This window comes from Nelumbo nucifera, chromosome 1 (assembly GCF_055504915.1).
Source record: "Nelumbo nucifera cultivar China Antique chromosome 1, China Antique-T2T, whole genome shotgun sequence".
Taxonomy (NCBI): domain Eukaryota; kingdom Viridiplantae; phylum Streptophyta; class Magnoliopsida; order Proteales; family Nelumbonaceae; genus Nelumbo; species Nelumbo nucifera.
In genome coordinates this window covers 174,807,129-174,833,714 of record NC_142649.1, presented here as the reverse complement: position 1 = coordinate 174,833,714, position 26,586 = coordinate 174,807,129, and the positions used below count along the sequence as shown (strand labels likewise).

Genomic DNA, 26,586 nt, shown 5'->3' with positions numbered 1-26,586 from the left:
GATGGGGAAATTTTTATCCCCGTTGGCGACGACAGTGCAGCGATGGGAAGAGCACTCCCTGCCCCACGTGGACCCCGATCCCCACCCCATGGGATCCCCGTTAATATATAATAATAATAATAATAATAATAATAATAATAATAATAATAATAATAATAATAATAATAATAATATAGCTCTCTCTTTTACCAAAAAAAAAAGAAAAAAAGAAAGTATAAAAGATTTGCCAATTCAGTAAATGACTAAAGAATGTCTTCATTTTAAACTAATAATTAATTCACCCATACAAATGGAGTTCACATGAATAAACAAATAACTTAATGAAAGCATAAAATTAGGTAATCCAAACAAGCAGTGTTTGTCAAATGTCAATAATGGGATGCGATGTGCCGAAAATTAGGACCATAGCTGTTAGTTGAACAAAAAATGGAAACTATGGAGTGTTCCATCGAACAGTTCCACTCAAGAAGAACAATAAAATCCAGGCTGTATATTTTCATGATAAGGTCCCAACCAAAACTGATTTAACCATGGATGATGGGCCCACCATCAAGTGATGAGAAGGATGGTATTCATATTATGGGAGAGGAACAAAAGACGTGAATATTCCAATTTGCCACTTGCGAGATTGAGATGAGACATGAGAGTGAGGGGTAGGCGGGTAGCGCCAAGCCAAGATTCCAAGAGACTTTTGCTTGTTTGACTTCCTCTGTATTCTTACCTACACTACACAACACAACACAGCCTACAGCTTTCCTCCGTCCACGTCCAACTATATTTATAATTGATGAAGGGAGATGAGATGGATAATTGATAGATAAATTAAGAGTTCCCCTCTTCCCCAGTCCCCCCACCCTCGCTCATGGCTTCTTCTTCTTCTCAGTGTCCGCCGTTTGGATTCTCCGGCAAATACTACCATGTGGCGGATGGAGGTGGGTGCGTGCGGCAGAGTAGTTTCTTTGAGGGCAAACCTGTTCTTAATCAGGGACTTGGCTACTCCGTTATATTGGGTTTTGGGGCTTTCTTTGCCGTAATTACTTCTTTCTTGGTACGTTTCTCTCTCTCTCTCTCTCTCTCTCTCTCTGTGTCTCCGCTAATTTGTTTCTGCACTACGGCACTGGTGTGGTGGTTGGCTTTTCAAGAAGGCCCCGCCTAGTTGAGATGAGCGCTTAACAAAAGCAAGGTACATACAGACTTACAGAGAGATAAACACGTCGTGGTTGGCCTTTGTCCTATAAGGCTGTTGGCTGAGAGCCTGAGACATGGCCCCACCAAGTGGGCTTGGGCTCTTTCTTAACCTGACTCATCTTCTGTGGGACCCACTATCGAGCAGATCCTAAGCTCCTTAATGGGGGCCCATGGCATCATGTTGGGTTCAGTTCTCTCACCGGCCGCATGCATGGTAAATTGGTAATGGTAGCGCTTACTTAGGCCTTAAACATGGGCAAAAAATAAATTTGTCAAGAATGGGATTCGAACCCATGCCCTTTCGGACTAGTACCTGAAACTAGCGCCTTAGACCAACTCGGCCATCTTGACAACCACGCTTTTTTTATGCGTCCCTCGTCTTTACATAGCTCATTCCTAGTAATCCATGGCTTGTTTGTTTGTGCACTTCATCTGGCTTAACCAGGTATGGCTTGAAAAGCGATATGTGGGATCTCGCCACACATCTGAATGGTTCAACACGGCTGGCAGAAATGTTAAGACAGGACTCATTGCCAGTGTGATTGTATCCCAGGTGTTTGTTCCTTTTTAACTAGAGGCACCTACACTCTTGAATCTTCTCCAAATTTTAGTTTAAATTGGACTACTCTTCACTAACAATTTTGATCTTGGAATTTGCAGTGGACCTGGGCTGCCACAATCCTGCAAAGTTCTAATGTTGCTTGGGAATATGGTATTAGTGGGCCATTTTGGTATGCAAGTGGGGCTACCATCCAGGTCTGTCTAGTATGAAATATTGTTCTTGTTTTATAGAATTAACTACATTTCTGTATTCTTCTTTCTTGGCAAGAAGGAAGAAAACAATTCAATTGCTCTTATTCCATTCTGCCTTGTAGGTGCTCTTGTTTGGCATTATGGCTATAGAGATCAAAAGAAAAGCTCCTCATGCTCATACTGTCTGTGAAATTGTGAGAGCCAGGTAACTTATTAGTCACATGGGTTTCCTACTTCTATGTCTATATTTTGGAGGTGAATTCCACTGTGAAATCCACTGCAGACTGATTAATGATTATGAATCACTAAATGCACACAATTTAGGGTTTAGTCTGCAATCTCTATGTAGAAGGAAAAATAGGTTTCACATGATGGATGTACTGTACCTGTTATTTAGTCTTACAGGATGGATTTACTCTTCCTTTAATGCAATTGAAACCTCCTTTCAGATGGGGGACTGCTGCTCATATTGTCTTCCTCTGTTTCTGCTTTCTGACAAATATAATTGTGACGGCCATGCTTCTTCTTGGTGGTTCTGCTGTGGTAAATGCACTTACTGGGGTGGACATTTATGCTGCAAGCTTTTTAATTCCTCTGGGAGTGATAGTTTACACATTAGCTGGTGGACTAAAAGCTACTTTCTTGGCCAGCTACATACATTCTGCTATAGGTAGTCCTACCTCACATTAGATTTAGGCTGCATCCATATATCAAATGCTATATAGTGTCTAAATATCTGGATTTACAAATATTTTCTGCTTTTTATTCTACTCTCAGTGCATGTGGTTCTGGTCATCTTTGTCTACCTTGTTTATACGGCAAGTAGTGAGCTTGGCAGCCCACATGTTGTATATGATCGTCTCTTGGAAGTTGCCAGCAAATCAAGAATGTGTCAGGAAACATTTTCTCATGATGGACAGGCTTGTGGACCTGTTAGTGGAAACCACAAGGGTTCCTACTTGACAATGTTGAGTTCTGGTGGCCTTGTTTTCGGAATCATCAACATTGTTGGCAACTTCGGTACTGTCTTCGTCGACAATGTAAGTATTACTGTCCTCTTGGCAATTTCAATATGGCAATAAGTTGTTAGAGTAATCAATTTCTAGTTATCTCCGAAGTGTTTAGATTTGCAAAATGTAGTTGCTAAACTAACTAATATTTTCAGGTATATTTATGTTTTCCTCTGTCAAGTTTTACAGGGATATTGGGTTAGTGCCATTGCAGCACGGCCTTCATCAACTCATAAAGGCTATTTATTGGGTGGGCTGGTTTGGTTTGCTGTACCTTTCTCACTGGCAACATCATTGGGAATAGGAGCTCTAGCTCTTGATCTACCAATAACAGCAAGTGAAGCCAGTCATGGACTTGTCCCTCCTGCCACTGCTATAGCTTTGATGGGAAAAGGGGGTTCCATCCTACTTCTTACAATGCTTTTTATGTGAGTTTCTTGCATCTATGTAGCAGCCAACCTAGCTAACTATAGTATTACAAAATGGAAACAAAAAATAAATACAGTTTTCTTGCTAAACTGAAAATGTTTTCCTCTGTTGAGCTAATGGTGCATGCATGCTAACTATATCCAATTGGCCTCCAAAGTCATTCCAATCTGAAGAGTCTTCTCACAATATAATTCATTCAGTTTTTTCTAATTAAATTTTCATAATTAAAATTTTCTATTTGTAGCGCACCCAACCTTTTTTCCTCCCTGTTCTCTTAAACTCTTGGCATGCTTCTTTCAGTTAAACAGTCTTGATGGGTGTTATGAGCTACATGTTGAGTGTGGTCTATTGAAAAAATAAAACAAGAATATCAATGCAAGTAAACAAAAGTCTAGATGTCAGCAAATGTACAATATGTTGCAATTACAACTATTGGCAAGAACATCAATGAGTTTTACACCAAATTTTCCATATAAGGAATATCAGAAACAAGGTAAAGTGGCATTGAAAAGTAACATCTAAACCATGTAGAACTCTGGCCCAATGTATTCCCAGGATTTATTTGGTTCCTATGGCAATCCTGATAATGAGAAAGAAGCTAACTTGGATTTTCTTGCATTTCAGGGCTGTGACATCTGCTGGTTCCTCTGAGCTAATAGCTGTTTCTTCTTTATGCACATATGACATATACCGTACCTATATAAACCCAAATGCAACTGGGAAGCAAATTCTCAAAATTTCAAGGGGGGTTGTTCTAGGGTTTGGATGTTTCATGGGAGTGCTAGCAGTGGTTCTGAATAAGGCAGGAGTTTCACTTGGTTGGATGTATCTAGCCATGGGAGTACTCATTGGTTCAGCAGTTCTCCCTATAGCCTTCATGCTTCTATGGAAGAAGGCCAACTCAACAGGTGCCATTGTCGGAACCATCGTTGGCTGTATTCTTGGAATTATTACATGGTTATCAGTCACAAGCATTCAGTATGGTCGGGTTAATCTGGACACTACAGGCCGAAACTCACCAATGCTTGCTGGAAATCTGGTTTCTATACTGACTGGTGGAGCTGTTCATGCTATATTTAGTCTTTTATGGCCTCAAAACTATGATTGGGGGACTACCAAGCAGATAACCATGGTTGAGAAGGAAAAGAGCGAGTTACCAGCTGGAGAGTTCAGAGAGGAAAAGCTGTTAAAAGCTAAAGCCTGGATAGTAAAATGGGGTGTTGCTTTTACTGTTGTCATCGTGATAGTATGGCCTATGCTCTCACTTCCAGCAGGTAAATTCATTTGTGCGCTGCTTTCAGTTCCTTGGATGTTGCATGAATACACAATTACCTTTACAGATGAACTAGTTAATGTTGACAGTTAAGGTATTTCCTTTTAAAATCCTTATTTATCTTCTATTATCATTTTAGTGAGTCAATAATGATTTTGTTAATGCAGGAGAGTTCAATTTGGGGTACTTCACATTTTGGGCAGTCATTTCTATTGCTTGGGGTACCATTGCATCTGCTGTGATTATTGCTTTACCATTGATTGAAAGCTGGGAAACAATCCAAAGTGTCCTTGTTGGCATGTTTACAAATGACAGACTAATTGAAAAGATTGAAGAAATGAATTTCAAAATGCATGCAATAATGTTAGCGATACCAGAGGCTGAACAAATGTACTTATTAGAGAAAGAGAAGGCTAAGAAACAAGAAGCTTTAGAGCATTGAATTAATTATGTTTCAGCATAAAATCCAGCTCATAGACACTGTTGCAGTTAACTCGTATTTTGGTGATGGTTAAGTTTTGAAGTGGCAAACTCAAGTGGTATGATTACTTGCTTTGCATCATTTTCTTCTAAAAAGGGTTGTGCACTTGAAAGCTTAATCTTAGAGTAACAGATTAAAAATCGTTATGTTTTCTCATTTGTGATCATTGCTCTTGTCCTTGGTTACTCTAGAGAGAAATAACTGTTAAATGTTATATCCTTGGGCTTTTCTACCACCAAGCTTTGAAAAAAGATAGTAAGACTGGCTTTTATTAATTAGTTGAAAGATTACATATATATATACCTCATATTGGACGAGTTTCATCTCTTTATCATGTCAACTCTTTTTTGTGCAAAATTAGGGTCCTAATCACTTTCCGTCCCAAGCCTGAAAAAGGAGGGCTTTGTTAGGTTGGTAACTGGGACTAAAACTTTTGCCAAACTCTTATATAGCCGACAGCATATGGTTGGGAGAAGGCTTAGATGATGATCAAGGTTCAAAATATCAATACGCCCGATATGCCAATAGGGGTGTATCAGGCAATATCGATAGCTTTTTTTTTTTTTGCTTTTTTTTTTCAAAAACCAGTTCAGGGGAGCCAGTTTAGGGCTCCTCCACCCCCTGAACCGGTCAGACCCCCGATACACCCACTATAGGGGCGTATCGGAGAGGTCCCGGAATGATACATATCGGCCGATACGGGCCAATACGTAACAATTTTTTTATCAAATCTAAAATGGTAAAAAATAACAAAATATATGTATCATGTCTTTTGGCTCCTATGCCCTATGAGAGTCCCCTAATACGCACCAATGAGATTAATTCACATCAATTGTAACAACATCAAATCGAATCAAGTGGGCAATTGACGGGGGAAGTACAGTATTGTCCCTAGTAAGCAATGATATAGGCAATTGTGTCACAACCGAGGCCAAAAATATGTTTCGGGCAATGTTTTAAAAACTGACTTGGAATCAGAACCGTTTTGGCCACCGGTTTTTGGGCCAGCAATTCAACCGTCTGGTTCAAATAGATGACATGTTTTAATTTAAAAAATAAAATAAAAAATGGCCACAAGCCATTGTCTGGGTCAAATAGGATGCCGGTTTGAAACCCGGGTTAGTGGGTCACTAAATCAATGGTTTTTGGCAAAAGACCAGGTCATAGGTGAAACAGAACCAGTTGCCTGGACAATTTCTGGAACGAACAGTCCAATCATATGGATCAACAGTTTGAAAACAATGGGGTTTTGGATACTCAAAAATGTGTTGGGGACCTTGGGGTGCAGTGCGTTCTTGGACAGGAGATTCAGTGATTGATTTGAACCTGGCCTTGTTATGATATCTCCAGAACCTCTAGATTACCAGAGCTTAATAAGAGTTTGGGGGGATTAAAGGTTTAGTTTTCCAACTTCTCTCCTTTCACAATTTGAATTATTTCCAAGGAACCCAAATGGGTATGGAATGCTGATACTCCCGTATTTTCTTAAGCAATCTGCAGACTACAAGTATGGAACTGGGCATAGCCGATTCTGAATGCTAAAACTGGGCATGATAAGAGATTAGAACACCAGAAATCAAGTCATAGGCCCACTGAAGGGAATAGAGATCCATCATATGGATGGCCGAACCCTGCAGGTAGGTTGGGCGAAATTTCAAAAATTTCATCTCCCCTCTATGAATTGCATTCCCTGTTTTAGAAAAATCAGCATTTTCAATGATCAATCTTGAACCATAAACCAAAACAGATCTGAAACCAGAAGCATGAGAGGGATATACCTGATGCGAAGAAACAGTATCTCCCAATGGAGGTGTTCACGCCCAAGGTAGGAACCAAAGACTGCTCCATTAAAGATGGCGTAGTGTAGGATGGAGCAGAATCAACAGTGTTCTTTCAAAAGAACTGAACCCTTCACAAGAATTCGTTGGGGTTGTGAGCACAACTTCAGATCAGCCTTTCCCCAAAGGCTGATATCAAGATCCAATCTTGATTGCTCCTGTTTGAAAGAGAGGAGATCGAACTAGCAGTAATGGCGGCGGCAGGAAGGAGGCGGCAAGGAGAAAACAGCTCAATCTCACTAGGTGTTGTGTTCTCTCTCTGAATTTCGAATGTGATTATCTTCTAAAGCTACCGCCCCCTTTTCCTTTTATAATCTTAAAGGGATCAACTCCTAATCCCATTAGGAGTTGCTGATCCAAATCATATTTGGATCTGAATTCCCCTTTAAGAGATAAGGATAGACCTTTATCTTATCTGCAGATTAGATCAGTCATTTCCTAATCTGATTAGGAGGTTTCCAGATCTGAATCTGTATTCAGATTTGGACTCTCTGAGTGGATAGGGTAAGACCCTATCCTATTTGCTAATCTAATCTCAGATTCGCCCCTTCTTTAACTGATCAAATCAGCACAGTTCGAAATGGGCTTTAGGCCCATTAACAGTATGTGCTCACTTAGCCTTTCAAACTACTGCCCAATTGGGTTTCCTTGTATAGTGTAGGACCCAAGCATTGATCTACACATTAGCCACAAGGGTTCGGCTCAGCCTTTGTCACAAGGCCTAGCCAAATTCACTAGAAAGCCCAATGAACCCCCTGAGCCCATCACATGGATTCTATGGGCCCAATACTTACACTAAGTGGTCCCTGGGCCAAACCACCTTGTAACACCTAGGGACTGTGGGCAGATGCAAGACTAGCCCATCAGGCATTACTCTCAATGGTCTTACACTTAACCTCTCAGCCCATAATGATCATACATTGTCCGACAAGAGATGACCTCTCCCTCGGCTGCAAGGAACAATGTTGCACTCTCTACTCACATGGATCACGAGAATTAAAACATTTTGCAAACATTTTGAAACCATAATATATATATATATATATATATATATATATATATATATATATCTGTATATAAAATATATTTTGCAAAACAAATCTCAACGATTGAAATCGGCTGCCGACAGTCTTGGTTTCCATCAGAGAGAGTACATCCCCGATCATTACCTTTGTCCGACAAAGGGGTTGATCCTATCACTATGATCACCCACTCAAATGAATTCTTGGATTGTCTCAACATACCCAGGTTTTGACCCCCTCTAAGAATCTCACTAATTGGCATATCAAAAACAGTCCAATCCGACACCTAATGCAATATCATAATCGAGTCTAGGGGTCAGGTGTAACTTTTCAGTTTTGCCCACTAATCTCCAAGGTCCAGGGCAATACTGAAAATCTGGTCTGATTCAGGGTTTCAAGTAAACCTACACTGCATGTGCTTTGGGTCTCACCGTGGCAGTTGAGACAGGCCACCCTAACACTTGGCAACACACCAGTGTCAACCTTAGCAGGATAAATCTCCCCAGACTTATCCAACGGCTATAAACATTCTAAACTAACACAAGTCTCATTAAGCGTCTAGTTTAAGAGTATTACATAGAAACATACCACAATAACATGAATCAAACATATACTTTATTTATTTACAATAAATGTCATAATGTACATCATTCTAATTGGAGTTAAGGGCATACAACTATCTAATATGATCCCTATCAGTCATTTGCTTTCATTTCGTGGCCAGATTTTTCTTCTGGCTAAGAGGGAGGCAAAAGGGGATGGAGGATCCAGACAAACTCGATATTGGCCGCATATGCCAAGGCTCAATAGTCTTCAAATTTAAAGAAATATTAGTTAAAAACCAATATTCATAAAAGAGAGAAAATGATTCAAGATTCACATTTGAGAATAGAAAATTGGAGTTTCATAAATTAGAACCCATTACATTACATTCTATTGATGATGATAATACATCAACACCTCAATGTGTTAGTACATTAATACCAATGTTATTAGCAGGAGACTGGATACAATCATCGATTCATCCCCCATTTTGTTCACTAAACCATGGTTCAAACGGTCCAAAAGGTCCAATTCAAGTATTCAACCATTAGACTCGTTTAAAAATTAATATTAATAATAATAATAATAATCATAATAATAAAATTAATAATATATACTAAATGGCTCCATATTATCTTTCTAATTCATTAAATATCAAAACATGGAGTTTAAAAAAATGTTAGAGATAGAATTCAGAAAGGCTTGAACAAGCCTAATATCTTTTTTCGGTTGTCGGATACCAATCTTCACGATCCAACAGTCTAGTCCAGTCCTAACAACATTGATTGATATCGGTACTTTGTTGTCGCTTCTATCGGGAAGAAATGGACAGTATTGAAGCTTAAAAATTAGGAAAAATTCTCGATTAGTACCCTGCACTTTGGTCCTCAAACTTTAAAATACGACAATTCAGTACCCAAACTTTTAAACGTGACAATCCAGTACCTGTCGTTAACTAGCTATTAGCAGTCGTCAAGTGGCATTTGAAAAAGACACAAATATCCTTTAAGTGTTACTTCATTTTCTTTATCAACCATCTAAACATTGACAAAAAAAGAAAAAATTAACAGTCTCAAATCCTTGCCTTTTCCATTAAAGAAAGTTGGGGTCATATTTGAGCGAGCATTCTGATGATCCCAACTTTCTTGAATAGAAGAGGCAAGGATCTAAAACTGTTAATTTTTTGTCAATGCTTGGATGATTGATAAAGAAAATTAACTAATACTCGAAGGGCATTTGTGTCTTTCAAATGTCACTTAATGGCTGGTTAACAGCTGGTACTGGATTGTCATATTTTGAAAGTTTGGGTACTGAATTGACGCATTTTAAAGTCCGGGGACCAAAGTGGCACTAGGCCCAAAGTACAGGTTATTAACCGGGAATTTTCCCTAAAAATTAAAAAGGAAAAAGAAAAGAAAAGAAACACCCAAAACAATAACAAAACTGCAGCGAGCTTTTATATGCCAAAAAAGGGCACATCGAAATAATTATACATCCCTGATTTGGAAATATGAATTTTCATTTTAAGAAGCCTTGGACAGGGAATTTCTGATCTCAGAAAAATAGTGAAATGCATCACGTGGGTCTGGTCCAAGTTGTCTCCGAGGTAAGCACATTCCCATAGTACACCTCTTTTGAGGAATCATCCCAATACGCCTGAAGATGAAGAACCGGAAACATGTTTAAGTAACTCAAATCTTCAAATTTTAAGAGCAAATGAAATAGAAACAATAACCCCGGCAATTCATCCTCTCTACCAGTCATCTGAACCTCAGGGTAAACAAATAAAGAAACAATTTAGTCATGGCCTCAATAACTATGCGTGATGAGACAAAATGAGAAGCAGACTTAAAACCTTATTGAACATATGGTTACAATCATTCTATAATTTTAGTTGATTATGAAAAGGAAAATGTTAGTACAGAAACAAATGAAAGAAACCACGGAATAAGATAACAATTTTCTACTGATTCCACACCAAGTCATGGTTTTGGGTGACTTGATTTTTAATATGAGCCTTTTAATAATTACTTCCCAGTTTTAGGAATTGGTACACTTGCCTTTTATTGGTTCCATGAATAGGCATAGTTGTCAAGGCATCAATTAGATGCCTCTTATTTATTTATTAGTGTAGTAAATAACTAGACCCAAAACCCAGCCCAGCCCATGCTTACCCCTACTTCCACTACCCAGATTTGGGTAATGGCCTTTATATATCACTCGTGCTTTGTTTTAAGATTTTAGTATTGGAATTTAAAGATCCAAGGGTTTTAATAAGAGAAAAAGGAAAGAAAGAAGACGGGTTTTGCAATAAAAAAGATGTTTATTTTTATCATAAGTTTTCCCTCTTTTTTTCTATAACACTCTCTTTTATATAATAAAACTGTGGCTCCACCCCTTGTTCTTTTATCTTTTCCTTTGGATTTATCTTAAATCTTAAATTTTGATTATGCAATTGAATACTTTTTATGGATTTGTTATGGAATTACGCAATTGATACCTTTTATGGATTTGTATTTATCTTTTCCTTCTCTAGTTGCTGATTTGTTATGGAATTACGCAATTGAATACTTTTTATGGATAACAATTACTCGATAAAATATTTATTATATTATAGTGTTGTTTTTGAAAATATTAATAAAGAAATTGTTATTTTCAGTTTATATGCACTTTAATTGGTTATTAAACAATGGAACTAACCTAGACCTAGATTTTAGTTTTTTGTTTTATAAAATTACATAGCCTCAGCTAAGTGATTAAGCACTCAACTGTCGCCAAAAATCACCAATATACCTCAACAACTATAGAACAAGGTACAATCATAGAATAGGGTTACCTCTCCTAAAGGATCATGATTAAGATGTTTTAGTATTTTGAAAACTTAAGATGGAATCATGTCATTTTTCTTTCAGCCTATTTCTCAAGGGTCAACATGATTGTGGTCCTCCCTCCCACTCATGATTTGAATCCTTAATTCCACTTTACCCTCAGTGTTCACCTCAGTAGGCATGTTCTCACAATCAAGAGTATCATTTTTGGTTGATGGATCAAGAAACATTTGTGAAGATATGACATTAAATATTCAATGTGCAAAAGGAGGAGAAGAAGAAGAGAAGTTTATTATAGGAGGAGCATTTGTAAAGTGCATTTAACATTTATTTTTATCATTATATATAATGATAAAAATAGACGGAAATGTAGAGTGCATTTATGATGGTGGGCCGCCTGTGACAATGTAATTGAAGTGAATCTTGAACTCACATCCTAACATTTTGGAATGCAATTTTATAACATATTTCTTGTGAAAGTATGAGTTCAAGCTCCCAGAGCAGGAGCACCATCTAATATGCACAGATTGGGGCACTGAGGTCTTTCTTCAAGTCTTTTCTGTTATGATACTATTTAATTTGCAATAAAACAAAAACAGATATTGAGAGCTGTAACATGTTTCTAAGCATACCTGCCATCCAGCTGGGAGATCTTTCGAGAGTTCAACTAAATCAGGTTGCTGTTTTTCATTAGCAGGTATCTCTGATTGAGTCTGCACACTCTCACTGATTAATTGGGCTCTCTTACGCTTCACCCGTTCGCGCCTAAACCAGATAATAAGACATCAGTGTAATAGGTAGAGGCATGGAAATGTAAATGACGATATACAGCAAATCCAGTGTACAGATATGTGATTCAAACAGTGCTGAAAAAAAAGGAAGGTTCAAATAAAGAAAAAAAGAAAAAGCAAATTTGAACAACATGATCTAAATCCTTGGCCAAGATTGTCTAGGCGTTATGTTTCTTGCTAACATAGACTAGTAGTAAGCAGCTAGAAATTGCCCTTGTTGTCAATAATTTGCTTTGACCTCACATGTTAAAAGTACTTTTTTTAAAAGGCATGTTAAAAAGTATTTTTATGACCAGAGGATTAATATATACGAGTGCAATATATGACTGGTAAGATCATTCATCAAAAATAAATAAATGACTGATAAGGAGGGTCCAAAACCAACATACCAGTCTCCTCCAAGAGGTTGAAAATTAGCATTATCTTTAGCCTCTCCACTGGCAATCTGTTGTGCATGCCATTCCTACAGCAGACAAACTGAATTGTAAAACAGAAGACCCATGGAAGAACAGTGAGCCAACACAATATGGGAACAAGTTTGGAGATACCTCTATTTCTTTCTGCCGCTTCTTTTCTAACATCTCGTAAGCATTTTCCGGTTCATCTTCCTCATCTTCATGCAACTCCTCTTTCGCAGCCCTCCACTGGTAAGGAGAAATTAAGGTTTCATCCTTTACAGTATTAAGTAATTAAATCATAACATAGAGAAAAAATATATTGCAAATGCACCTTGTCCACCAGGCTGGAGACCTTCTTATTAGATCGCAAAGTAGGTGCAACAGCAATTGTTCGCTTCTTCCCACGTAGAGCTGATAAAATGGGAAAAAAAATCTTAAGGTCTAGCCTACAAAAATTTAAGAGAGCAAGAGACTGTTTGGTTGCAAAATTTAAGTGGTGCAGCATCAACTTAACTGTGGTACAGTTGATCAGATACAATGGGAGAAAAGAAAATACGAAATTTTAGCCCTTCAGTAACTTTGCTTGCCAAGGATTAGAACTTGAAGGAGGGAAAAATAGGACTTTTTAATGCAAAAAGAAGACTGGTTAAAATTTGAAAAGAATGAGAAAAGCCAACAGTACAGAGAAGAGAGAGATAATAGGAACTATAACTCCTCTTCTATGTGCCCCCCCCCCCCAACACAAGATAGGATTAGTTTTTTTTATCAGTAAAAACAGAGCAAGCTTTATGGAGAGCAGCCTCTACTACCCTTGTGACAATAACAGGAAAAAACCAGAAAGACAAACCCAGAATTTTGCTATTTAGAATTACAACCATGCGCAGAAAGTCTGTTCTCTTCTAACCCCTTTGTTTTGCTAATTGATATACTAAATTGTTTGCCGACCTTGGAACCCACCGGATTGATATTTGCATATCTCTAGACAGACTTCTGAATGTTTTGATCTCATTTCTGAACCACCAAGGACTCTTTCTCTCCTCTCAACCAGCTTAGGATCACTTTAGAGTCCCCTTCGATTATCAGTTTCTGAATGCCTAACTCCATTGCTTTTTGTAAGCCATACAGAACTGCCTCCAACTCAACTCTTGTGGAATTCCTTTCCCCAATTGGTCCCAAGAACAACCCCAAGATTTCTCCCTTATCAACACTCCTATTCCAAAAGGGCCTGGATTACCAACACTGCTCCTGTTAACATTCAGCTTGAGGAAATCAGATGTTGGTGGACCCCACTGCCACAAAAGGCTTTTCTTGGAGGATGAGGACCCTGCAATCACCCTCCAGTTTCTGAGTAAATCATCAGCAATAAATTCAGAGAACAACAAGCTCACTGTTTTTGCCCAATGCACTACTTTCACCAGCACACAGTCGAGCACAAACACTACACTTCTTTCCTTATCTTCGAATATTCTGACTTCTGAAGTTTCTTTCTTCCCAAATCATCCATATTACAGCAGCCCTTGTGCACCTCCACATCATCCTCCCCCTTTTTCTTGGCCACCTAAAGGTAGATGGATCAAAAAGCCTATCCAAACTTCTCAGAGAAGTCCACCTGCAACCAAAAAGAGCAAAAATTCTATCCTAAATTTAACCAGCAAAGGGGCAAGAAATGAAAAGATGAAAGGCAGATTCACCATCTAAATTGCACAAGATACACCTGTTTGGAGAGAGGCACCAGCCAGGTCTTTTCCTTTGCAGCCTATCGCATGTGTTGATTGCACCATGGTGAACTTCCCAGCAAAAAGCACCCACTTTGGGGGGGAACAGGATGGTTCCAGACTTCCTTAACTGGGAAAGAGACTGATGGGAATTGTGGGGCAGACAAGGCTTCAAAAAAGGACAAAACACTAAAGACCCCTGAAAGATTACCAGTCCACACCCGAGTGTCTCCTCTACTACCGTCAAGGTACACCCCATTCAGTAAGAGAAGGAGATTGGATACATGAATCAATTCTGAGTCTGACATTTCTCCGGAATCCTAAATTCCACCCAAAACCCGAGAGCAAGGGAGAAGGAATTAAGAAGTCACAAATAGGTTCTACCCTTGAGAGATGATAAAGCAAACAAAGAGGGAAAAGAAATCTTCAAGGGATTTTCACCCACCCAAAGATCTTCTCAAAATCTTACTTTATTTCCCATGTTTAGGTCATACCTGATGTGATTGAGGAAAAGCAGAAGGACCTTGTGGATTGCTTTCCAAGGTGCAGCTCTGGAAGTCCTGCTAGAAACCCCAGCAACCCACATGTTCTCAAAGAGCCCGTGAATGCTAGCCACCACTTTTTGCCCAAAGTCTATCTGTTTCCCATGGGAATCTCCACAGCTATTTGCCTAATAACACCACATTTTTATCCTTAAGCCTTCCCAGCCCCAAACCACCATTCTTCTTCCCCTTACACACAATATCCTATCTAATGAGATGATCCGATTGATCCCTCTTCTCCTCCCCCGGTTCCCACAAGAAATCCCTCATGATCTTCTCTAATCTTTTGACAATGGACTGAGGCATATCAAACACTGAGAGAAAATATACTGGGAGATTTGCTAAAGTGGATTTAATAAGAGTTATCCTACCCCCTAAGGAAATATAGTTCCTCTTCCAAATAGACAAACTTCTTCTTGAATCTTTCCACTATTGAATCTCAAAAAATTCAATGATCTAGGGTTAGCACCAAAAGGGAGTCCTAAATATTTTTTTTTTTAGTGGTTGAACCAGGCTTCTGTGGCCAGGCCCAGGGAGTCCTAAATATTTCAAAGGCCAATTGCTTGACCCACACCCCAATTCTCTAGCCCAAATGTCTATCTCCTCTTAACCCATGTTGATCCCTGCCACCACACTTTTGCTATCCATTTGCCGCTGAAGGATGAAGCTGTTCAGTAGCTTTGGCGATTGAGGCCCAGGTTCGATGAAAGGAAGCAGAGACCCCAACAACCTATTTCCAGGGGCAAAATAGTAAAGTAGGCAGTTATCAAATATTGAAAGAATACCCCAACACAAACACTCCTAATTCTCAAAGGCTCTGAAAAGCCAAAAAAAAAAAAAAACATATCTACCACTTTTTAGACTTCAGACCTGAATAATAGATTTTTGACTTTTCAGACATCAGACTTCAGAGTTATCAAACGCCACATAAGAGGACAAAGAGCACCGTTGGTTCTTTTTTTCAGTAAATAACAGTATCTTTGGTTCCTTTCATCAAATTTTGAAAAAGGCATGGTTCAAAGTATCGATACACTTTTGTGTATTGGCATAGGTGTATTGATATTTTAACATACACCTTTTATTTTTTCTTAGTTTTTTCTTTTTCAAAGTATTGATACACTTTTGTACACAGGTGTATATACGATTTGATACACCCTGTATTGGGCATATCGTGTTGATACTTTGAACCTTGGAAACAGGGCACTGGATGTAGACACTTTACTATAACGTAAACAGTCATTTTCATTCAAGATAGTTTCTCCATGTTTCAATAAGAATGTGATAATGTAAGTAAAAATACCAGATTGGTTGATTTTGGGGCATGTGACCGTTTCAAAAAAAAAAAGATGGACTCCCTACAAGATACTTGGATACTCCAGTTTCCATGAATTCTAACCATGGCACAGCTATGTCAATTGTTCATCCTAAAACTAGTCAAAAATATTCAGACCCTTAGAATTACTTAAAAGTAACCAGGATTAGCCTGCACAGCAGATATACATTAGCCTGACATTACAGTTAATGTTGAACTTTTGAAGTCAAGTGTAGCAAAAGTTTTTCAGAAATTGTACATACCTTTAGATTGAGCCTTGGAAGCAGCTGAAGCAGAAGCAGTGGTTGCTGCTGGGGCAGGAGCACTCTCACATACTACAGTGGTTGTTGATGCTTGAACTGCGGGTTGTATAGATGGAACCTGTGCACTGACTGAGTTGGTAGAAAAATTAGGTTCAACCTTTGCACTTGGTAATGAACTGGATCCAGACTCTGTAAGGGCCTCAACAGATCCCATCTGAACAGAAGCAGCAGTATCATGATAACCTACAGAACCAGATTCACAATAGAAACCCGATGACTCCATGCTACTAACTACAGGTCCAGATTCATTGTAGAAACCAGCAGATTCTGAGCTAGTGATCACAGCTACAGGAGGCATTGTTCCATTAGGAAGGTCATAGTACACTACAGGTTCAGTAGGCACAGGATTGACCATTGCAGGAGCAGCTTCGGGATAGGTGTTCTGTACTGTATCATAATACTGTGCTGGCTGGGGTTCAGCTAGCTGATGTGTTTCCCCATGAGAATAATAATTAGCCATTGGCACTTCTGTCATTGTGGTGCCATAGTAGTTAAAATTAGAAACTGGATAACCCAAATTGTATTGCTCTGCATAACTAAGAGAAGTAACAGTCTCAGAATATGGTGGGGGTGGAGGATATGAGGGGAGTGGTTCATCGGGTGGGGGTGGAGGAACTGGTTCAGTATCAGGTGGAGGTGGAGGAATCCACTCCTCATCTGGAAGTGGTGGGGCAGCAATTTCATTTCCAGGCTCTAAGGTTAGGCACTCCACAGAAGGTGGAGTCATCTGGTTTTGTTGCTCCAATGGAGGAAAGACTTTGGTAACTAATGAATCTCCAGTTATGCTATTTGCAGGAGCTTCATCAACTTCCATTTCCACATCCATGTCTGTATCTCCAGTCCGGGTTGCATTTTTAGAAATAAATGCATCTAGGAGTGCTGTCTCATTGTCTTTTTCCATTTTTCCTTCCATTTCCTTGCTCAGTTCAGTGGGAAGTCCAGAAGACAATGCATGGTTAGTCATTATATTGTCAACACGTGTATGCCTACCATGAGCTTCTTTGTGAACCAGATTTAATTTATCAACATCTGGAGAAATGTGTTGTGTTTCATTAGCAGAAGTCAGTACTTGATCCTTCTCACCCACTTCAGATTCTCCTCCCATGCTTTGCAAGGAGATACCATCTCCTCTGAAGGATGAAACAGGATGATGCTCAACTTTGTTTAGCTGCTCAGACTTATAAAATTGCAAAACTTGATCATTAATGGCACAACCAAGTCGTTTAAGCTGTGCTTCGCAATGCACCCAAAATGGAAGAAGAGGGGAACCATAAGCCAAAAGTGACTTGATATCAGAAAGTCTGATCTCAACTTCCATGGTGTACTTTGATATCCAGTCATATCTTTGGCCATGATCCTTGTATCTGAAAACCAAATATATACATCTGTTACATATGCAAAAAGCTTTAAACACTAAGAATAAGCAAACATCTTTCCATGAATCAATATTCAAAACAAAATTAACAGCAGAAGCAACTTTTGGAACAAAACCAGTCATATCCTTGGTCATGATACTTGTAACTGAAAACCAAACATATTCAGGTATTAAATGTGCAAAAAGCTTTAAAGAATAAGAAAGAAAGCACAGAAACTTAAGCAAACAAACATCTTTTCATGTACCAATATTCAAAATAATAAACAGCAGAAGTGTTTTTCAGAACAAAACCAACATGTAATTTCCATTGCAGCACATAGAAGATATACAAATTTTGGATGGATTGGCCAAACTGCAATAACCGTAAGAACTAAAATACTATTTGTGTGCAGATAAAAGTTCACTTTTGGACAGTTGGCAGTCTAAAGTTCAAAAAGAGCCAAGCCTAGTTTTGTCCAATCTTAATTGTGTCCAATTTCCATACCAACGACACTGTTGCATGAGTTTACTATCCTAGTATTAGAGGCTTGCCTACATTCATTTTCCAAAGAGACCTTCAATCATAAGGTCAAAACTAACAATAGAGTATGGCAATACACTCATAATTGAGTCATAATTCTGGACCTAACCATATACATGCATACATATTTTGGAAAGAAAAATTACTAACAGTGATGCCAATAATATAATACCCTTCAAGTGACATCAACCGTTTTAACAGGCTTTCACCATATTTTACAAGAGAAGAAGAAAGAGCCACTGCTGACTCATGCTGCTCATTGACTACTGTTGGTTTTTCATCCTTATCATCATAAACTGTCGTAGCTGGACCAATTGTGCTAGAAAGAGCACTATTTGACTGCTGCGCAGGAACATAATCACCTAATGACAAAGCTTGGTGATGCAATACAGTAAGTGTGACAGAACTCTCAGTCGATTCAATTTGTTCTATGTTGGAACTTAAATTTAGAATATCTTGACTTTCAACTCTGTGTCCATTCCATTTCTTCTGATGAAAGCCACTTTCACAGTTTTCTTGAGTTTCAGGAGCTAAGATGGAGCCTTCAGGTTCATTAATAGCAGACATGTTCGAATGAAAATTTGGGCTTGATGATGCATGCATATCTCGGGAAGCATTCTCCTTTTCTTCAGTAATATGAGATGTGTTCAGTTCTGTGGTTATTTCAGATCCCTGAGCCAACACATCAGGTGGTTCCCATGAAGTTTCTCCGGTCTCAGTATTCCAGTAATAATACCGACCACTCTCTTCATGCATCACTATTTTCCACCCAGAAGCCACTTCTCCAATGATTTGTACCCCAGAAGACCCTGGATCAGAGACTTGTGCAGCTGCATCTGCTTGGTTGTGAGGTTCTCCTGAAACAGTAGCATCACTTCCTCTGATTTCATCATCATCCAGATTTGAAGCAGCATCCTTCTCCACATCCTCTACCTTGGCCTGTTGAGCTGCAACGTCTTTGCCAGTATTGTTTTCTAAAACTCCAGATTCTGTATCACCAGACTCCTTTACCTGTCAAAACAAATGTTTAAGTTAAACTAGCTGTCATTTTATACATGGCAATAGTACTACATATTTAAGACATACAATACCTAGGGGAGATGGGAGAGCTTAGAGCCTGTACTATAATGAACACATTTAAGACAGGGATTTTGGGAATTAGGATTTATAGTCATGCATGTATTAAAGAATTACTACAAGTACAGGAGAGAAGCCACAGTTCCAAGTGAGTATCAGTTTTTTATCAGATATCCACAAACAACAATCAAAAATTGAAAACAAAAGCAAATATTAATACAAGGATGTTGGTGCACAAATAAATAAAGACATAAAGAAACAATGACACGCATCTTTGATTATTATTTTTATTATAGGGGCAGTTTATTGATGCAATGATAGTCATGCATGATAATGCAAGTCCAAGTATGAGAGCAGCCACTTCATATAAAATGTATGCCAAAGGTTAGCCCTGTATTCAGTCTTCCTTCCTAAGACCATAGATGGCCAGGAACATCATTGTGAAATGGCCCTTTTAGTATTCATACATGTCAATAGATGCATTAGACTATCAAGTAAAGACCATGCAACATTCAGCTAACCTGTCCATTATCTTCAATCAATGAATTCTCAGTAACGTCATTCTTAAGCCCCTTATTTGATTCATCCTCCAATTCATCGTCACTGTATTGTCCAAGTAACAGCAAAGGATTCTCCTGGTGTTGAGCTGAAGACAGAATAGCAACCCATTACATACTTCTCAACAAACAAAATATCTACTTAGCAATTTTTTTCATAATGAATATCTACTTAGAAATTGCCACAAGTTATCAAGAGTAATCTGCAAAAATCATCACTTGAGATGCAACCATGCAAGTATAAATAGTTTTAACAATATAGTAACTATTGGCTGTTAAAGCCTATAATGAAATCCATAGAAACAATTTGACCATGGCCACCTGGAAGACACTTGAAGATATTGTTAGAACACACAAAACAAATAAAGACAGAGACATACGAACCGATAAGGCAAAATTTCCCTGCTGAAATCTCCAAAACGCTTAGTTGCTGCCAAAAAGGGCATAACAGGTTGGGAGTCATTCAATATTTCATTGTGGCGGGGCTGACTTGATCTGACCATTGAATGTTCCCAAGACCTCAACCACCCTACAGTCTGAAAACCAAATTCTTTGGGCAAATAATATGACTTGTACAATATTTCCAATTTCCACCAAATATATGCTGTGAAGGCATGTCTTCTTTATATAGTCCTTGAAGATAACTGACGGAACCCACCTGAAGTAGATGGTGAATTGGGGACTCCATCACAATAACTCTGATCTAGATCCCCTCCAACTTCATCATGTGCAGAGGAGCCACCCAAATCCCCTAGAAAATTTATAAAAGCACTTCAAGTTAAAACAAGAACTCAGCAAATTAGCACTGACCGGTAGTCACCGCTTAGGCATATCCAAGTTACCGTGTTAGCAATACAAAAGCACCATCGTCGAGAATACGTAAACAAAAAAGTGAAAAATCAGAATACCCCGATTTTTGGCTAACATAAAAAGAAGAAAAAAAATAAAGAAAAACAGAACCCCATTTATCAATTCCAAATATGAGCACCAGAAAATTAGCATAGTTATCAAGTTAAAATTGCCAAAATGAATACAAAAAGTTCATCTGAAGTTTAACTTCAGCAAGCCCGACTATTTGCATATAATCACATAGAACATAAAATCCGAAATTTGCTACAACATTTATGATAACAAAAAAAAGGAGGCAAGAGTCGAAATTAGACTGATTGTATGTACTTGTTAATCTGAGAGGGGGAAGAAAAATCGTCCTTTCAGCATTATTTTCAAGACCAAGCATCGTTTTTCAAAAGAAGTAACGATAAGAAGAACAAATAATCAATAAAAACGCGCTCGAAACCTAAATAGAAGAAACAGAATCGAAACTTTGTTGGCTGGCCCGTCAAGCTGACCGGGGGAGGGCCCGGAGGGGGATATATTGAACCTTAGTCCGTAGAGTCAAGCTAAACCCTAAAAATCAACCCCTTACATATTAAAGAAAAAAGACTTAATATTACCAAAATAAAACTTGAGAAGGACAAAACAAAAATCAAGAATCAACCAAGAAATCCAAAAAAACCATATATTCCAAGAGGAGAATAGAATGCATAGTTCGCAGTGAATACCAGAGGGTTCCGCAAAAAGATCGAGCTTTACTCTTCGACCAGCCGCGCTTAGAGCTGCGAGGCGGCGCTCCTTTCTCTTCCCCATCGATATGGAGTTTGGTCCCAGAAAAGATCACGAATTCGAGCTTTCTGAGTTCTCTGCAACAACGATTGAAACGGGCCGAAACGCGATGGCCTCTACTTACTTGCCCGATAAATCGCGCCGAATAATAGAAACGCTATATAGGTACTTGTTTTTCGAAATTACAAAAATATCCCCATTGAACTTGGGTTGAACGAACCCGAGCGACCCGGAAACGGCCCAACCTCGGTAACTCACGTAAGCTAGAATTGGGGTTTGATCCTCGCACCAACCTTACAGGGAATGGAATCTGCTTCTCACATGGGCGCCTCATAGGCACATCCACCTTGTATTGGGAACATCTACCGTGAATAATAATTTATAAGTACGGAAGATGTTCCCAATACATGATAGGATGTACATGTAAAGTCAGTGTGAGGCGCCCTGTGTGAGAAACAGATCCGGTCTCACCTCACAGGAAATCTGACATCCCACCGTGTACCAGAACATCTCCTAGAATACAACACAGGATACGGAAGATGTTCTCGATGTGCCGCTGAACCGTTCTGTGAGCATCAATATATATATATATTATTGCGGAATGAATGTACTCTCGATCCAGTAAATGGAATCTACTCGTGCGAGTAGATTGACGGTATCCAACTCGTGCGTGTAAATAAAGCTACAGAGTGTTTGAGAGGGTTGTTTTCCCCTTTCTCTAAATGGAATCTTTCTATTGTTTTACTATAGTCTGTAGCGACACGTGTGAATAGTTCGAGTGGTGTGATTCATTGCATAATGAGAACGTCCCATTTCTCTCTCCCTCCCTCATTTTTGCATTGCATGACACACACGTGTTCGGACTTCACTCTCCATCATCTCTCGAATCACTTCTCCCATTTCTTCTTCGAAATGCTTCTTCCCACCCTCCCCATCTTCTCGTTGCCTATCTCCGTTTCTCTCGGCCAACGCATTCGGTAAGCAACTAGCAATGGGTTTTAATTTAGAGCCAACTAACAATGGGTTTTAATTTGTTGTATGGGTGTTCTTCTGTGGGGTGTTTCCCAACTCCTTCAGAATCGGAAACAACTTTGGGTTTTCTCTCTCTCTCTACAAGTCTTCACCGTGGCTTCAACTAATGGGAGAAAGGTGAAACCGTTGCATGTCTGTAAGGATTGATGTTTTTGTTTTAGGTTCCAACAGTTCCATTGGTTGTTCAGCTCCATTCATGATTGCTGAGCTTTCCAATCTGGTTTAAATTTAGAGCCAACTAACAATGGGTTTTAATTTGTTCCAGGGGTGTTCTTCTGTGGGGTGTTTCCCAACTCCTTCAGCATTGGAATCAACTTTGTGATCTCTCTCTGTCTCCCCCCCCCCCTCCCCTCTACAAGTCTTCACTGTGGCTTCACCTAATGAGAGAAAGGTGAAACCGTTGCATGTCTGTAATGATTGATATGGAAAGGGTAGCCTGGTATGTTCCCATTTTCACTTAAGGGTTTCTTGAGGATTAGATTTCTTCCAATTTTCCATTTCTTGAAATGGCTATATGAAGTTAGGTTCCCTCTGCATTTCAATTTTTGTATATACTCTGTTTTGTGTATGATCTTAGGATGTTATTCGTGCATTCAACTGATGTGGGCATGCAAATGGAATTGAAGTGGATGACGTTAGGAAGATGTGCTTTGTTGCAAGTTGAAGGGGCTAGAAAGGGTAGGGACTGGCAGTTCTACTTTCCTCATTTTAATATTTATTTATTCTGCTTTTATTATTTTCATTATTTGTTTCTACTTTCTAGCTAGGATTCTGATTTATTTTGGTTAACATATGGCTTGATGGATTAGGTGTTTTGCTATTTCCTACTCATTATCTCTTCATTCTACACTCTACATCCAGAAGTTGAGAGAGAGAAAATAAAAACAATACTAAATAACCTAAGAAAACATTCTGTTTGATGAGACAAGCCATAATAGAAACACCAAAACAACATAAACCCATTAAAACTGGCGTGTTGTTGATGAGGCAAGTCATAATAGATACAACAGAAAAGCAACAACCATTAATTATGTTTCAAACCAAATACTATGCATCTAGGAAATATAAGAGTACCCATAACAAGAAACATACATTCCTGAGGCACAGATGGAAGCAACAGCTATGGAGAAATTGTATAATAGCTTTGCTTGCAAAGTTGCAGTTTTCATCAATTCCCCACAAGGATTTCTTATCAGAATTCCAAACAAACCCTACTTAATTTTAGTTTATTGTCATGAAGACTCCGTTGTTATCCCAGGCAAACCCAGATGTGAGCTTGTGTGGAATGAATTAGAACTTTGATATGATACAGCGCCGACATCGATACTACTATCACCATCCACCTGAAACTTGACATAACAGAACACTATTAGATAACCATGGTATACATTTTGTTTTCCTAATGCTTCTTTTGTTGCTTGATAGGAAGATCAAGCACTACAACATGTACATCCACTTGGGACCCACCAAGCTAACAAGCTAGAACGTTGTTCTCTTCTATGTGATGACTGACTAACTTTTTGCCTTCAATTTTTGCAGGCTATCTACGTTGCTTGGCTTCATTGGAACTCCTCAATGGAGTTATGAATTCAAGTTCGATCAGAATTTTTAAGTTTGTTCTTTCATGTTGAGCTATGGTTGTATCATAAAGGTGTGATACAACCTCAATTTTATAGTTTTATACAAACTTTGAAAATACCCATTATATTTAATTTGCTGAGTTATTTATTTATTTATTTTTATACTTTTTGACCTTCATTTTTTGTAGGTTATCTACATTGCTTGGTTCCATTGGAACACCTTAATTGAGTTATGAATTCAATCTAAGGTACCTCTCCCTAACTCATTTTCTCTCTTCCTTTATTTGATTTAATACCTGCCATATTAGCATTGTTTAATAATATTTACTGATTAATTTGCTAGGAGTTATTTATTTATTTTGCATCTCTTTCTTCCTTTTACCACCTTACTACTACTGCATTTTGGAGTTATGTTTTCTTAGTTATGCCTTTTAGGCAGGCATGCTTTCCTAACTTTGTTATATTTATAATCTAAACTAATACTTAACTTTGTTATTTAGTTCTGTAATCTAAAGTACTACTTTCTTACTTTTATTTACTAGCTATTTAATGGCATAGTTTGAAAGCTTTCATATAAGCTTTTAACTTATATTGATTTGTTATAGGCTTATAGCAGAGGAAAAACCATGACAAAGAAACCCCACCACCTAATACTCCCCCTAGATAAACTGTAACTTGGGATGATGAGAATTGCTGATTACTAAACATTTCGTAATAGAAATGACAACTTGGATTATTAGAATTTTAATAGAGAATTCAATCATTATTTTTTTCTTTTTTCTTTCTGTAGAGTATAACAAATGTTCAGTTCTTATAGGAACATGAAATCTTACAATGGTTAAAATATAAAATACAGAAATTCATTTTATAAGTTATCTCTTTTATGGGTCATCAAGCAAAGCACATGGGTAATGATCTTCTCTGTTTTCCAAGGTAACAAGATCTTTCCACATAAGTGGCAGGTCTTTGTTCTCCATAGGTTGTATGATCTTTCCTTGGCCCTAAAATTTCCTATGTAACAAGGTCTCTCTTTGTTGTTGTGATTTGTGCTGTGGGTGCCTTTCATTACCCATTAATTAGATTTAGTGTTCTTTAATTGCTTTTCAGAATTCATATATCTGTAATATGTTTTCGGGATTATCTATTTTGGTTTTCTCTTTGATATTACATTTTATCTTTTGAAAATATCCAAGGTTGGATGGTCTTGATCAATATTCAACCATATTTTCTCTTGAGCGATAGTGAGGGACTTCTGGTTGATTTGGCAAGAAAGAAACTCAAGGATGTTCCAAAACAAAAGATGTCAAGAGGATGAAGTGTGGCAGAGAATTGTGGAGTAACCGTACTCTTGGTCTGTGGTACAATTGAATATTGATAGTTCCTTTTATAGGTCCCTTTTTTATTTTGCAAGCCTGTTTGTAATGGGATGGTGGTCTGAATGTTTTATTTTTATTTTTTTTGCATTCTCCTTTGTTGTACATTTCAATCTTTTTCTTTGAATGAATGGATACTTTACTTCTTCATCGACACATTGCCTAATTTTGGTTCTTCTTGTTTCTCACATATGCTCCAATGCAGTTGCATCTAATAAGAGAATGTTCGAATGAGTTTCCAGACCTATCATCCAAGTGTGATTCTTTAAATACATGCAATGCAAGTCAAATTGTAAGTAAAACATCCATATAAAACATTTCTCTTTGAAACTAAACTTTGTCAAAAAGACCATCCAATCACGATCTTGTGTTTTCTAATCTAAATACAACCCCATAATGCCAATAAAGATGAAATAGAAAAACATCATTATTTTCTGGCTACACTTATAACTTGGTTGGAAGTTAGAACATAGAGAATAAAATCAATATTAACTTCTGAACTCCAATCACAGCTGTATATAAAAAGCAACCATAACCATGAACAAAGGATAAAAAGTAGCATAGACAATACAAAAGAAAAACATGAATTTATCTTAAAAATTCTACCAGAATAGGATAATTTAGGACTGAAAACTAAATGGGCTCGATAGGATAATTAAATGAACACCTTTGTGTAGAATCTTGGTTCATAACAGTGTGTAGGGTTGTTTTTCTACTTACAATCTTTGGATTGATGAAAACAAGACTCTCTGAAGAAAATAAAGCCTCCAACCTTCAACCATTTGGCCATCCTTTCAGCTAGATTCTTGACCTGCCAAGTGCCAACCACAATAATAAATGAAATAAAAAGCTAACTTAAATGACAACAAACTAATTCAGGAGAAAAAGCATTATATAGTGACAAGAAAGCTATAAGCAAAATAAAAACAAAGCTAAATTGGTAAATGAAGCGTCAAATCAAGTAAATAAAATAATGCCAAGTTATTGGATATTTTACATATGA

At 38.1% G+C, this 26,586-nt stretch overlaps 2 protein-coding genes, 1 long non-coding RNA gene and 1 other non-coding gene across 16 annotated transcripts; 2 read left to right on the top strand and 2 right to left on the bottom strand.

The window, feature by feature from the left end:
• Positions 1-640: 640 nt before the first annotated feature.
• On the top strand, positions 641-5,229 carry LOC104596342 (urea-proton symporter DUR3-like). The gene is made up of 9 exons (XM_010257434.3): positions 641-1,048; positions 1,634-1,741; positions 1,849-1,944; positions 2,064-2,146; positions 2,391-2,611; positions 2,719-2,981; positions 3,141-3,379; positions 4,005-4,654; positions 4,821-5,229. Exons 1-9 carry the CDS (start codon positions 863-865, stop codon positions 5,093-5,095), a joined length of 2,121 nt encoding a protein of 706 aa, XP_010255736.1. The 5' UTR covers positions 641-862; the 3' UTR covers positions 5,096-5,229.
• Positions 1,459-1,539, bottom strand: TRNAL-CAG (transfer RNA leucine (anticodon CAG)). Its single transcript has one exon. It is a non-coding gene; the product is annotated as a tRNA-Leu (tRNA).
• Positions 5,230-9,972: 4,743 nt separating the features above from the next.
• On the bottom strand, positions 9,973-21,745 carry LOC104596343 (uncharacterized). 6 transcript variants are annotated; one of them, XM_010257435.3, is made up of 10 exons: positions 21,538-21,744; positions 20,634-20,726; positions 19,940-20,064; positions 18,514-19,352; positions 16,387-17,810; positions 12,886-12,965; positions 12,705-12,800; positions 12,546-12,619; positions 11,998-12,130; positions 9,973-10,193 (listed from the first exon to the last, which is right to left on the bottom strand). In XM_010257435.3, the coding sequence occupies exons 1-10, from the start codon at positions 21,620-21,622 to the stop codon at positions 10,113-10,115; spliced, it is 3,030 nt and encodes a 1,009-aa protein (XP_010255737.1). In that variant the 5' UTR covers positions 21,623-21,744; the 3' UTR covers positions 9,973-10,112. The 6 variants fall into 6 exon arrangements, 4 of the variants coding, with proteins under 4 accessions (XP_010255737.1, XP_010255738.1, XP_088751456.1 ...); XM_010257436.3 differs by having other exon boundaries at positions 20,360-20,726; positions 21,538-21,743; XM_088895330.1 differs by lacking the exon at positions 21,538-21,744 and adding an exon at positions 21,152-21,384.
• A 693-nt stretch (positions 21,746-22,438) lies between these two features.
• LOC104596344 (uncharacterized) lies at positions 22,439-25,737 on the top strand. 8 transcript variants are annotated; one of them, XR_016080694.1, is made up of 6 exons: positions 22,441-22,747; positions 22,896-23,069; positions 23,257-23,308; positions 24,170-24,281; positions 24,399-24,458; positions 25,404-25,737. It is a non-coding gene; the product is annotated as an uncharacterized LOC104596344 (long non-coding RNA). The 8 variants fall into 8 exon arrangements; XR_735030.3 differs by having other exon boundaries at positions 22,442-22,747; positions 23,208-23,308; XR_016080692.1 differs by having other exon boundaries at positions 23,257-24,281.
• The last annotated feature ends 849 nt before the right edge of the window (positions 25,738-26,586 follow it).

What these genes read in the sequence shown, in the direction of transcription:
- LOC104596342 (XM_010257434.3), top strand. Translation starts at nt 863, where the DNA reads ATGGCTTCTTCTTCTTCTCAGTGTCCGCCGTTTGGATTCTCCGGCAAA. An exon ending in CAAGTGGGGCTACCATCCAG is followed by an intron (nt 1,945 to 2,063) that starts GTCTGTCTAGTA and finishes TCTGCCTTGTAG; the next exon opens with GTGCTCTTGTTTGGCATTAT. An exon ending in TATGCTCTCACTTCCAGCAG is followed by an intron (nt 4,655 to 4,820) that starts GTAAATTCATTT and finishes TTGTTAATGCAG; the next exon opens with GAGAGTTCAATTTGGGGTAC.
- LOC104596343 (XM_010257435.3), bottom strand. Translation starts at nt 21,622, where the DNA reads ATGGGGAAGAGAAAGGAGCGCCGCCTCGCAGCTCTAAGCGCGGCTGGT. An exon ending in TGATTGAAGATAATGGACAG is followed by an intron (nt 19,353 to 19,939) that starts GTTAGCTGAATG and finishes TTGTTTTGACAG; the next exon opens with GTAAAGGAGTCTGGTGATAC. An exon ending in ATCTCCCAGCTGGATGGCAG is followed by an intron (nt 10,194 to 11,997) that starts GTATGCTTAGAA and finishes CTTCATCTTCAG; the next exon opens with GCGTATTGGGATGATTCCTC.